This window comes from Gobio gobio (genome assembly GCF_949357685.1).
Source record: "Gobio gobio genome assembly, chromosome: 15".
In the NCBI taxonomy this organism is placed as follows: Eukaryota; Metazoa; Chordata; class Actinopteri; order Cypriniformes; family Gobionidae; genus Gobio; species Gobio gobio.
In genome coordinates this window covers 837,501-852,500 of record NC_137108.1, presented here as the reverse complement: position 1 = coordinate 852,500, position 15,000 = coordinate 837,501, and the positions used below count along the sequence as shown (strand labels likewise).

Below are 15,000 nucleotides of genomic sequence, written 5' to 3'. Positions count from 1 at the left end.
CAGAAGAGCCATGGGGTTCTCCACGGAGAGCCGGCGCCCCCTGCGGGCCGGAGCGTTGTTCCACATGTGTGTTCCCATGTGGACCTGGAGGGAGAACGCGGCCTCAGTTTATGTCAATCGCAAAAAACACGCCATACTCTTGATTCATATGCATTTCTGATGTCGGTCTGTTTTTGTAATACAAGTCTATTATACAAATATATATCAAATATATTTATAATTTGCTTTAGTAGCTTAGAGCCAGATTTACTAAACAGGGCAAATTAGCGTGAGAGCACAATAATCCCATAAAAACACAGAAGGGAGTGAAAAGTTCAGCGCAGACGACACACACACACACACACACACACACACACACACACACACACACACACACACACACACACACACACACACACACACACACGCACGCACACACACACACACACACACACACACACACACACACACACACTACCCCTAAACCTACCCATCACACACACACACACACACACACACACACACACACACACACACGCACGCACACACACACACACACACACACACACACACACACACACACACACACACACACACACACACACACACACTACCCCTAAACCTACCCATCACACACACACACACACACACACACACACACACACACACACACACACACACACACACACACACACACACACACACACACACACACACACACACACACACACACACAGACACACACTACCCCTAAACCTACCCATCACACACACACACACACGCACACACACATACACACACACACACACACACACACACACACACACACACACACACACACACACACACACACACACACACACACACACACGCACGCACGCACACACACACACACACACACACACACACACACACACACACACACACACACACACTACCCCTAAACCTACCCATCACACACACACACACACACACACACACACACACACACACACACACGCACGCACGCACGCACACACACACACACACACACACACACACTACCCCTAAACCTACCCATCACACACACACGCACACACACACACACACACACACACACACACACACACACACACACACACACACACACACACACACACACACACACACACACAGACACACACTACCCCTAAACCTACCCATCACACACACACACACGCACACACACACACACACACACACACACACACACACACACACACACACACACACACACACACACACACACACACACACACACACACACACACACACACACACACACACACACACACTACCCCTAAACCTACCCATCACACACGCACACACGCACACACACACACACACACACACACACACACACACACACACACACACACACACACACACACACACACACACACACACACACACACACACACACACACACACACACACTAACCCTAAACCTACCCATCACACACACACACACACACACACACACACACACACACACACACACACACACACACACACACACACTAACCCTAAACCTACCCATCACACACACACACACACACACACACACACACACTACCCCTAAACCTACCCATCACAGGAAACATTCTGCATTTTTTAATTTTTAATAAAACATTGTTTAGTGTCCTCATATTTCATGTTTATGTCATAATACCAGTGTAATACCTGTGTCATTATACAAATTTGTGTCCAAAAACAAACACACACACACACACACACACACACACACAGTCGGATAATTTCCATAATGACCAACACAATCTACCAAGAGCGGCGCAAATTAGCGTCTGGTTTAAGACGTGCTTTTAAGCTGTAAATCAGGGCTTTTCAAACTTTATGATGCCAAGGACCCCCAAATATGATGAACCTTTATGAGGGACCCCCTTCCTAAAATACATCTATATTTATGTACGAAAAAATATTTAAACTGTTAGATAAATAGTAAGGGTGACATTATAAATACAACATATTGTTTCCCAACTTAAATTGGCTATTAATGTTGGATGTATAAACCTAAAAAAAAAACATTTTTCAATTACAAATAATTTGTATAAGCAATTTTCACAATAAATGTATGTAAGCAGCGTACGCACTGCGTTAAGAATACCGCCTTACAACCCCATGAGCGAGATAAAGGGGACTACAGTGAGAAAAACAAACTAAAGATACAAGGCAAATGTATGCAATTCTGTAATGTATACTGCAAGAAAGGAGAGAAACATTTAGAAATGAAACCGTTAGAATATTCAGTAGACTAAAGAGGGTTTGTGCTGATGCAACCTGTTACTAAATCTGGCCCTTAATCTCATTTGAACTTCATAACTAGTAAAGTTAGTTAAAATAAAGCTGCAGATTCGAGACAGATCTAAAGTAAATATAAAAATTGCATTCCTGATGAAGATTTTACGAAAAGTGATTTCAAAGCCTTTCCTAAATTTCCTAAACCAAATGAATATGGGATTGTCAGGGCACATGCAAACTTTCTTGTCAATATGCCAAAATGTTGCTTTGAATTTTATTTTATTTTTAGGTGAAGATCCAATGAGCACTGAGTTCAAAAATATATTTTCAATTTGATTTCAAAAGGCGCACAGGCAATATGGCCAACCATGGCAAAATGAGTCTCACTGTAATCTGCATGACCCAGTGAGACCTGCTTATGAATAGGTCAAATTTTGGTCAATATTTTTTGTTTGGTTTTGTTTGTTGGGTCTATTATTTGATCTCTAGGTGGTGCTATAAACTTTTTATGTACCCCCAAGATATGTTGCCAATAACTCTTTACCCGCCAGCATTTTTGATCATTTTCACTAAATGTTCACGGCCCCCAGAATATTTTGTTTCATGAACATGCAATATATCAAAAGAAAAACAGAGCACCTGTTTTATTCAATATTTATTATCAACCCTTGAAAGTGGGTACATTTCATTAAAAAAAACAAGTTTTTGAACAAAAAGCTGAGAAAAACTCAGTCAAAGACTTCAGTCAAAGACTTCATCCGGATGGGATTCAGAGTGATAATCAAACACAGATGGAGTAGATCAACACCTCACAGTCGTTTCCTGGGTTCATCATCTCATCCAGTAACATTAGGCAGTTTTGATTAATATGCTGTTTAATTTAGATGATCGCGTTATTTTACACGTGCATCTGCTTATCCCTTGTTTTTGCTTCTTCATCGCATGTGTTTTGATCAGGATATTCAGTTCTCTTTCATAAGATACGTAATAGCGCCCCCTACCGTATAACAGGGGAAATACCGAAAGCCGGAAATTTACATCAATGGCGGGGAAAGAGTTAAATACTACATTTGTAAATTGATCATGTTTAAAAATATATATAATTCACTTATAATATATATTAGCACAAACACAAATAGCAAAACATACGTGAACCATACCTTGAGATTTCCCTTTGTGGTGAAGGCTCTTCCACAGATGGAGCAGCCGAAGGGTTTTTCTCCTGTGTGCGTGCGCTCGTGGATCTGAAGAGCACTGGCGGATGAGAAATTCTTCCCACAGGAGTGGCAGTTGTGTTGTTTGGGGGTCCGCCGAGGGGGGGGCGGAGCCAGCATTGGAGTAAGGTTGGGGCTTATTGTTGTCTGAGGGGTTGCGGTAGGAACCTGGGGGCCAACGGGTAAGTGGGGCCCCTCACACGAGGCCGGTGGTTTACTGTGTCCATTCTCATATTTTACTGTGCTTGATTCTGCGCTCAAAATACTGGGAGTGTTTAAACCTAAAAAAAAAAACATAAATTACAGAAAAATGTTTCAGTTCTTTACTTTAGATTTTATTGTATATTTTAGTAATGAAAATAGGTAGAAGTAGACGACTTAAAAAAAACTGTGAGTCATTTGCAATGTTGTATATATGACTATCTCTGTCCACAATTAAATACATGACTACCTCTGTCTCTTCCCAGGAACAGAAGACTGAAGTGATTCTCATCTTTGACAAAGGGCCTGGTGAGCTGTGTAGCAGTGAGATCTAATGCGCCGGTGTTTTCTGATCCAGGAGATCCAGGGGTGTCTGCCTGTTCAGACTTCACTGAAGTGGAATGAAAAGCCTCGTCCTTGCTGCCGCTGCTGCTGTTTGCCTGAGAAGGGGACTTGACTCTCGATGGCTCGAAGCGATGACTCTCAGACTGGCTGAAGGAGGGAGACACAGCCTGCATAGAGCCAGATGATTCAGACTGTGCTGGACTCCCAACACTGTGGTTCTCCAAGTCTCCTACTGTGGAAGATGAATCATTCTTAAACATGTCTCCGTTTTCCCCATCAATTTCACTCCCATTTTCTGAAGGCTTTAGGCTGAAGGAATGGGTTATGTTAGCTGTTGGGTCAGTCAGCTTCATTTCATTCTCCAAAGCAACGATGCTAGAGATAAGAGAGATTGGGGGCGAGGTGCATGGAGACATCTCTGAGTATAAATTGAGTTGTTTGGGTGAGTCCACATTCCCTTCTTTAAGACCTGTTTCATCTTCCATTGCTTGGTCCATCTCATCAATTAGCTCATCATCGTAGTTGCTCATGTTGTCTAAGCTCTTTTCATCAAAGGAGAGATCTGTGTCAATGTCGTGAAAACTCTCAGGCAGGGGTGTGTTAGGAATCTGTCCACCCATATGCATGCGGATGTGTTGCTGCAAAACTACGGCATTAGTAAACTTTTTCTGGCATATGGGACAAGAGTGCTGTACCCGGAGAGGGGGCTTTGTTCTGTGAACCCCAAAGTGTGTTTTCAAATTGCCCTTGGTCGTGAAAGCGCGCCCACATATTTTACATTTAAAGGGTCTTTCTCCTGTATGGATGCGATAGTGCATCTTCAGGGCACTCTGACAACTCAGCACACGATGACAGATGACACATTGGTTGGGGTCTGTCATCTTCTTATCAATGTTTTCCACCAGTTGCTGTAGTTTTGAGGTCTCTGATGGTTGCATAGAGTCCAGGAGGCCACCGAAAGGAAACTTGGGCTTAAACTGACTGGACACCATTTGTAGGGAAGGATGAGAGACGGCAGATGGAGTATTCGTTGAGTCTGTGATCTGCGTTCTGGTGCTAGTTGTGGTTGTAACTGTGGTTGTAGAAATCACTTGGGGTATGGAAGTAATCGATACGCTGGTTTCTCCAGACCTCGTGGTGGAGTTGGGTGGTAGGTGAAAGGCTTCAGGTTTAAGAACTGGAGGTGTGTCACTCATCACATTAGGTTGTGGTGAACTGCAAATTTGAGCAATACTGGCATCAGCAATGAGAGGAGACAAAGATGTGCACTCGCTTGATGGCGGGGATGGCCTTTGAGGCGACCTGCTTAAAGGGGTGAAACTAGTTGAATCCCCATAGTTTCCTATAATACTGGGTATAGTTGGTGGGAGTTGCAGTGCTACTGATGTTGGGATTGTAGACAAAACAGGTTTGCTGTCCAGCCATGTGGTAACAGGTTTTTCTGGAGGCAAGGACATCCCATAAGGTATACCCGAGCTAGTTGGAACATTGTCCAGATACTCAGGAACAGGATATGGGTTCATTTGGATGTGAGGATACTTTTCTTTGTGTCTCTGAAAATGAACCTTCAAGTTACCCTTTGTAGAGAAACGATTACCGCAAATGTTGCATTTGAAAGGCCTTTCACCAGTATGGGAACGAAGGTGGATTTGCAGGGCACTGTCACTTCCAAAGACCTTGGCACAAAATCTGCACTTGTGTTTGAAGAAGGGATCTTCTGAACTTGGTTTGGTGTCAAACACAGAGACATTTGGGGGCTTTCCTTTGCGGTGCTTCATTAGGGCGGAAAGAGGATCAAGAGCATTTGTTGTTGCTGCAATACTGGCGAGAGGATTAGGGAAGATAACACTGTTGGGTGAGCTGTGCGGTACAAGGGGAAGGCTGGAGGGGGACGTTAGCAATCTTCCATGAGTCAGCGTTAAAGGACTAGGTGTGTTTCTTGGAAGTGAAATACAACAACTTACTTCACCCCCAGTTCCTGTGCTACTACTGGTGCAGCTACTGCTGCTCATCGACGCTGAGCATGGTGGCATTGGAGAGGGAACCACATTACTGGTTGTTGGATACAAGGAATTCATTGTGATATTGCTTTTCATCCCACAACTCGCCAGTTGGCCACCAGTCTGAGTGACATTGGAACAGGCTACCTCCAGAGCTGAAGATAATGAGGCCGAGACCTGTCCGTTTAAATTGGAGGGCCCCTTGATGGGGAGCTGATGCACCGGGGGTGTAATGAAGCCACGTAGATGAAGCTGCCCAGACATGGTGGGTATGCTGGAGGATGAGGTTACTTGTAAGGCATCATTCATGCTGTGGTCTACTTGACGGTTGACAGCTGTCTGTGTGGGAGCCTGCTTGTTAATTAGCGCCACCTGGCTCCGAATCTGCTCTATCAGTTGAAGCTGATGGAGCTGTTGCTGCTGCAAGGCCATGAGCTGGTCCAGGATCATGGGGATGGCCATAGTTGACACTTCACCAGCTAGTGCACGGGCACCCTGAGAGAACTGGGCCACAGCCACACGGGTACCATGCAGTGTTTCCAGTGTGACATTAGTGCTGGGTATGGAGTACCCCGCTCCAGAAGACTGCTTGTGATCCTCAAGTTGAGGTAGGCTTATGTCTGGCTCTGCCAGTGTAACTTGATCTTCAGAATCTAGGGGCTTCTCGGGAGACAGTTCCACTTCCATGGGTTCATCTTCTTTCTCCAGGACAGCACCTGGATCAAGTGTCATCTCGGCTCCTTCATCACCTTCAGCGGGCACATGGCTTCCGTCTACTGCATCCTCGCTGTCCGCCGGCTCGCTGCTGCAGCTGGGCACTGGGGACAGCTCAGGTAGGTAGTCCTGTGTTGGGTCTGAAGTCACCTCATTGTCACTGATAATTAACACAAGTGGATTCTTGGTACAGGTCGTCAGATGTTCACAGAAATCCGACCACTTAAAGAACTCAGCGCAACATTTCTCACACACATGGGTCTCTTCACTCCCACTGCGGCTCTCGTTTCCACTGTCTGAATCATCCACTCCTTCACCTGAGACTGAGGGGAAGAAGAGGAAATTGAAACACAAAAATAAATTAATCTTTTTAGTAATATGCACAAATCAAATCAATTTTGCCCTTTCTCAGGACCCAATTTTGATAATTCCACTCTTCCCTGTATAGCCAGGTAATGATTCTCTTTGTGCAATCTCTCTAATAAGGGCTTATCAGTACTGGATATTTCCATTTAAAAATGGATTCAAGACAAGTCACTGATTTTCAATGTTTTCATTCAATTCAGTTCTTAGTCTCATTCCCTTCTGCGAACATGAAACCTCAATTTTCTGTCAGATGTGTCATCTATGCCTATACCATCCCAACGGAGCTACACAATAGCTAGGAACCCACTTTATATTAGGCAGCCTTAACCACTATGTACTTACATTTAAATTTAACATTTGATACAATGCACTTATTGGGTACATGCATGTTTTTTACATTGTGCTTATATTTAAAAAAATACCTGCATGTGATTCCATCTGTAATTAAATTCTGTAGTTAAATTTATAATTACACTGTTGACCAATCTCTTACACCGTAACCAAACCTTAAACTTACCCACACCACCACACCTGTCCCTAACTCTACCCTTAAACTTACCCACACCACCACACCTGTCCCTAACTCTACCCTTAGACTTACCCACACCACCACACCTGTCCCTAACTCTACCCTTAAACTTACCCACACCACCACACCTGTCCCTAACTCTACCCTTAAACTTACCCACACCACCACACCTGTCCCTAACTCTACCCTTAAACACACCACCACACCTGTCCCTAACTCTACCCTTAAACTTACCCATACCACCACACCTGCCCCTAACTCTACCCTTAAACTTACCCATACCACCACACCTGTCCCTAACTCTACCCTTAGACTTACCCACACCACCACACCTGTCCCTAACTCTACCCTTAAACTTACCCACACCACCACACCTGTCCCTAACTCTACCCTTAAACTTACCCATACCACCACACCTGTCCCTAACTCTACCCTTAGACTTACCCACACCACCACACCTGTCCCTAACTCTACCCTTAAACTTACCCACACCACCACACCTGTCCCTAACTCTACTCTTAAACTTACTCATACCACCACACCTGTCCCTAACTCTAATGGTAAATGGTAAATGGACTGCATTTATATAGCGCTTTTAACAGACCTACGGCCATCCAAAGCGCTTTGCATTTTTGCCTCACATTCACACACCGACGGCGGTGTCAGCCATGCAAGGCGCCATCCAGCTCGTCGGGAGCAGCTGGGGTTAGGTGGGGTCTTGCTTATGGACACCTCGACACTTGGTCAGGTGGAACCGGGGATCGAACCACCAACCTTCCGGTTTGTAGACAACCTACATGAACCACTGAGCCACTGCCGCTCTACCCTTAAACTTACCCACACCACCACACCTGTCCCTAACTCTACCCTTAAACTAACCCACACCACCACACCTGTCCCTAACTCTACCCTTAAACTAACCCACACCACCACACCTGTCCCTAACTCTACTCTTAAACTTACCCACACCACCACACCTGTCCCTAACTCTACCCTTAAACTTACCCACACCACCACACCTGTCCCTAACTCTACCCTTAAACTTACCCACACCACCACACCTGTCCCTAACTCTACCCTTAAACTTACCCACACCACCACACCTGTCCCTAACTCTACCCTTAAACTTACTCACACCACCACACCTGTCCCTAACTTTACCCTTAAACTTACTCACACCACCACACCTGTCCCTAACTCTACCCTTAAACTTACCCACACCACCACACCTGTCCTTAACTTTACCCTTAAACTCACCCACACCACCACACCTGTCCCTAACTCTAACCTTAAACTTACCCACACCACCACACCTGTCCCTAACTCTACCCTTAAACTTACCCATACCACCACACCTGTCCCTAACTCTACCCTTAAACTTACCCATACCACCACACCTGTCCCTAACTCTACCCTTAAACTTACCTATACCACCACACCTGTCCCTAACTCTATCCTTAAACTTACCCATACCACCACACCTGTCCCTAACTCTACCCTTAAACTTACCCACACCTCCACACCTGCCCCTAACTCACCCTTAAACTTACCCACACCACCACACCTGTCCCTAACTCTACCCTTAAACTTACCCACACCACCACACCTGTCCCTAACTCTACCCTTAAACTTACCCACACCATCACACCTGTCCTTAACTTTACCCTTAAACTCACCCACACCACCACACCTGTCCCTAACTCTACCCTTAAACTTACCCACACCACCACACCTGTCCCTAACTCTACCCTTAAACTTACCCATACCACCACACCTGTCCCTAACTCTACTCTTAAACTTACCCATACCACCACACCTGTCCCTAACTCTACTCTTAAACTTACCCACACCACCACACCTGTCCCTAACTCTACCCTTAAACTTACCCACACCACCACACCTGTCCCTAACTCTACTCTTAAACTTACCCACACCACTACACCTGTCTCTAACTTTACCCTTAAACTGACCCACACCACCACACCTGTCCCTAACTCTACCCTTAAACTTACCCACACCACCACACCTGTCCTTAACTCTACCCTTAAACTTACCCACACCACCACACCTGTCCCTAACTCTACCCTTAAACTTACCCATACCACCACACCTGTCCCTGACTCTACCCTTAAACTTACCCATACCACCACACCTGTCCCTAACTCTACCCTTAAACTTACCCACACCACCACACCTGTCCCTAACTTTACCCTTAAACTTACTCACACCACCACACCTGTCCCTAACTCTACCCTTAAACTTACCCACACCACCACACCTGTCCCTAACTCTACCCTTAAACTTACCCATACCACCACACCTGTCCCTAACTCTACCCTTAAACTTACCCATACCACCACACCTGTCCCTAACTCTACCCTTAAACTTACCCATACCACCACACCTGTCCCTAACTCTACCCTTAAACTTACCCACACCACCACACCTGTCCCTAACTCTACCCTTAAACTTACCCACACCACCACACCTGTCCCTAACTCTACCCTTAAACTTACCCACACCACCACACCTGTCCCTAACTCTACCCTTAAACTTACCCATACCACCACACCTGTCCCTAACTCTACTCTTAAACTTACCCTTACCACCACACCTGTCCCTAACTCTACTCTTAAACTTACCCACACCACCACACCTGTCCCTAACTCTACCCTTAAACTTACCCACACCACCACACTTGTCCCTAACTCTACTCTTAAACTTACCCATACCACCACACCTGTCCCTAACTCTACCCTTAAACTTACCCACACCACCACACCTGTCCCTAACCCTACCCTTAAACTTACCCATACCACACATCTGTCCCTAACTCTACCCTTAAACTTACCCATACCACCACACCTGTCACTAACCCTACCCTTAAACTTACCCACACCACAACACCTGTCCCTAACCCTACCCTTAAACTTACCCACACCACCACACCTGTCCCTAACTCTACCCTTAAACTGACCCACACCACCACACCTGTCCCTAACTCTACCCTTAAACTAACCCACACCACCACACCTGTCGCTAACTCTACCCTTAAACTTACCCACACCACCACACCTGTCCCTAACTCTACCCTTAAACTTACCCACACCACCACACCTGTCCCTAACTCTACCCTTAAACTTACCCATACCACCACACCTGTCCCTAACTCTACCCTTAAACTTACCCACACCACCACACCTGTCCCTAACTCTACCCTTAAACTGACCCACACCACCACACCTGTCCCTAACTCTACCCTTAAACTTACCCATACCACCACACCTGTCCCTAACTCTACCCTTAAACTGACCCACACCACCACACCTGTCCCTAACTCTACCCTTAAACTCATTCATACCACCACACCTGTCCCTAACTCTACCCTTAAACTGACCCACACCACCACACCTGTCCCTAACTCTACTCTTAAACTTACCCACACCACCACACCTGTCCCTAACTCTACTCTTAAACTTACCCACACCACCACACCTGTCCCTAACTCTACCCTTAAACTTACCCACACCACCACACCTGTCCCTAACTCTACCCTTAAACTTACCCACACCACCACACCTGTCCCTAACTCTACCCTTAAACTTACCCACACCACCACACCTGTCCCTAACTCTACCCTTAAACTTACCCACAACACCACACCTGTCCCTAACTCTACCCTTAAACTTACCCACACCACCACACCTGTCCCTAACTCTACCCTTAAACTTACCCACACCACCACACCTGTCCCTAACTCTACCCTTAAACTTACCCATACCACCACACCTGTCCCTAACTCTACCCTTAAACTGACCCACACCACCACACCTGTCCCTAACTCTACCCTTAAACTCATTCATACCACCACACCTGTCCCTAACTCTACCCTTAAACTGACCCACACCACCACACCTGTCCCTAACTCTACTCTTAAACTTACCCACACCACCACACCTGTCCCTAACTCTACTCTTAAACTTACCCACACCACCACACCTGTCCCTAACTCTACCCTTAAACTCACCCACACCACCACACCTGTCCCTAACTCTACCCTTAAACTTACCCACACCACCACACCTGTCCCTAACTCTACCCTTAAACTTACCCACACCACCACACCTGTCCCTAACTCTACCCTTAAACTTACCCACACCACCACACCTGTCCCTAACATTTATTTGAGTATCTTTTCGGAATGATAGATTCAAATTTAGTTACTTTTACTTTAACTAGAGTAAATTACTAATGAAAAACCTGTACTTTTACCTCGTTACACTGAGCGATGTTCCTCTTGTTACTTTAGTTTAATGCAGTACATGTTAAGAGATATGTTATTTCCCAGTGCAAGCTGTCTCTTTTTCTGGGACATGAGCGATGCATTCACAAATAGACCATTCGGATATCTTTGGAATACTCTTCAACATACCACGATTTGGGACATACTAATTCTATTTTAGAATACTATTTAGTATGGATAGTATGCAAATTGGGACGCAGCATCTGAATTGGTTTTTAATGATTTGTTCAGTTCCCTGCGCGCAGTGAAGCGTTTCTCACTCGGAGTCGTAACAGGGAATGTAAGAACATCAAGAGCGCTGGATGAAGTCTCCGTGGACCTAACCTTACAGTCAACTGAGAGCAAATCTGCAAATGCGTCCTGGGCTATTGTTTGCCAGCGATGGACATCTTTATTTGTTGAACATCTGTGTATGCTGTTTGTGAACGAGCTACCTTTGATTTCAATTCATTCAGGTAATACATTTTACAACCAAACATATTATTATGCCACGATATACTGCTACAAAGTCTGACATTATTAGTAATATTTGGACATATACCTCAATTTATACATTAGATGAATGAACACCCGCCTTCCCGCGGTAATTTGAGAGTATTGCGCAGTGGCAGAGATCTGTTCGTCTTGAAAATAAATCTTTACTTACACACAGTTAAAGGGTAAGTTCACCCAAAAATGAAAATTACCCCATAATTTACTCCCCCTCAAGCCATCCTAGGTGCGTATGACATTCTCCTCTCAGACGAATACAAATTGAGTTATATTAAAACATGCCCTGGCTCTTCCAAGCTTTATAATGGCATTAAATGGCAGCCCAAAATGTTAAGCCCAAAAAAGTGCATCCATCCATTATAAACGTCCTCCACACAGCACAATAAAGGCCTTATGAAGCGAAGCGATGGGTTTGCGTAAGAAAAATATCCATATTCCACATGCTATAAAGTAAAATATCTAGCTTCCAGCGGACCGCCTTCCGTATTTAACTTACGGAAAAAGCTTTTAATACTGTTCAAATAACACAAATAAGAGTCGGGACAACGATGATCTTCTATTGGTTTACCAAACTCTACGAACACCGGTCTGAACTGGCCAACCCAAAACTAACCCAGAGTTAATCTCTAGACTGGCCAAACAGAGCTTATTCCTGAGTTTACACACAACCCAAAACCCTACAGTTCACTTTGAACGCAAAACTCTGCAGGCTGACATTGTCTAATAATCCAGAACGTTAATATTATACAAAGCAAAGAATGTGCAATGAATCCAGAAATAATGCTTGGCTCTTCTGTGTTTGTTGCAAAGATATCTAATTTTGATAATAATAACAATTTAAATTCAATATCTATCTAAATACTAGCTACTTGATTTTTATTGGAAATGTTTTTACTCTTACTCGAGTAACTATTCAGATTAGTACTTTCACTAATATTTCAATAAATACAGTTTATTTTATTTTTTTGCAATATAATATGAACACAACAGGTATATTGTTCTTATGATTTGATGTCAGTATATAGTAGTTAAGGCCACCTGATTTAAAGCGTGTCCTGTACAGTGGACTTCATCGCAGGCCTAATTCATTTCTGATCATGCCTCAGCTGTTTAAACCACACATTTCTTTGAGATATTAATCTGTATAAATGAACTGAATGCAGAATATGCGGTGTGTTTGTACGCGTCACATGCTTTATGGTAATTATTATCTGGTAATAGTGCTTGACTGCAGAGTTTGGGTTGGGTCTGAGATTTTCTTAATTATGTTACGCAGACAACTGTGAAGAATTAACTTTATAAGCTGAATTAAACATGTCTAAATTGTGATTAGACCTTGCGGAGTAAAAAATGATTTTCCCTTTTATTTATTTATTCTTTTAACATCCCGGCGGTTGATAATGTTTAGCAGATCAATCATAGTGTATGTTCTTCTGTAATATGGATGCTTATTGTTTTTTAAAAAGCAATTATTTCTTACATTACAACAGAAAATAGAGTCAAAGAATACATATATAACGATAAATGTATTTGACGACAAAGAAATGATGATGATATAAACGCAATAAGAAGAAGAAGAAGAAGAAAGAGGAGGAGGAGATGTATTTCCTTTATGTCGATAGTGACTGGAATAAAATTAATTAGTAATGCTTTTTTAATTTAAGAGAGAATAATAATAACTATGATTCATATACTGTCTATTTCAAAGACAAACTGCAAAAGTATGATTTTCTATAAGAGTAAAACAGACTGATATGATTCATAATTTCCTGTTCAATGATCAAATATTGATATGCCAACTGAAACCAGATCATATATCTGTTATATTATACTATAATCTGTTATATTATGTATTTATGATATAAAGTGTTAAAAGGATAAATAGAGTAAATACACTTCTCATTCTTCGCCATTTCAAAATTAATTTTAAGATGCATCAAACAAACAACTAAAATTCCTAATTTCACAAATGTGTTAAATGCAACTAATTGACTACCTTTTATTAAAAATAATAAATAAATAAAACCTTTTTGTGATAAGCCAAAATGGCTGGAAGTATTTTTCGTACACACACACACACACACACAAACTACTCAATGCTCTTAACCTACAGCATTTGCTTACTATTACATCAAATGAAATGCATGCATTTCTAATATGAATGTTGTTCAGTGTTCATATGCAGTGATGAAGCACATGAGCGATGAGGACAGACCTGAGCTCTGATAGCCCAGGAAAGACTCCACAGCACCTGAGCTTTTGTCACGGATGCAGATGTACAGCACAAATATATAGATTTCATATTAATATGCTTTATCAATAGACCTCATGTACATTTAGAGCAAATTACTAAAAATGTGAGAGACAATTAAATGATCAACATTGATGAACAGTAAATGAGCAATAAAATCCCTGTGAACATGTTTTATGATGACTGTCTAAATGAAAATGTTCAGGTCAGGGAAAAAACATGAACTCAGCGCCTTGGAAACATCAAGCACAGGGAAAGAATTCAAGTGCGATTAATTATGATACTCTCCATATTTATTAAAAAGGGAAATAATAGTAATTTAGTACTAA

At 43.3% G+C, this 15,000-nt stretch overlaps 1 protein-coding gene across 1 annotated transcript in view; it reads right to left on the bottom strand.

Annotated features, from left to right (window-relative positions):
- Positions 1–15,000, bottom strand: part of sall3a (spalt-like transcription factor 3a) — a gene marked incomplete at its 5' end in the record, with an annotated part of 17,716 nt that overhangs the window by 1,077 nt on the left and 1,639 nt on the right. The window contains 3 exons of the mRNA XM_079836570.1: positions 1–84; positions 3,417–3,751; positions 3,922–7,053. The exon at positions 1–84 is cut by the window's left edge and continues 1,077 nt beyond it. Coding sequence (XP_079692696.1) covers positions 1–84; positions 3,417–3,751; positions 3,922–7,053 — 3,551 coding nt within the window. The remainder of the gene's footprint in view (positions 85–3,416; positions 3,752–3,921; positions 7,054–15,000) is intronic.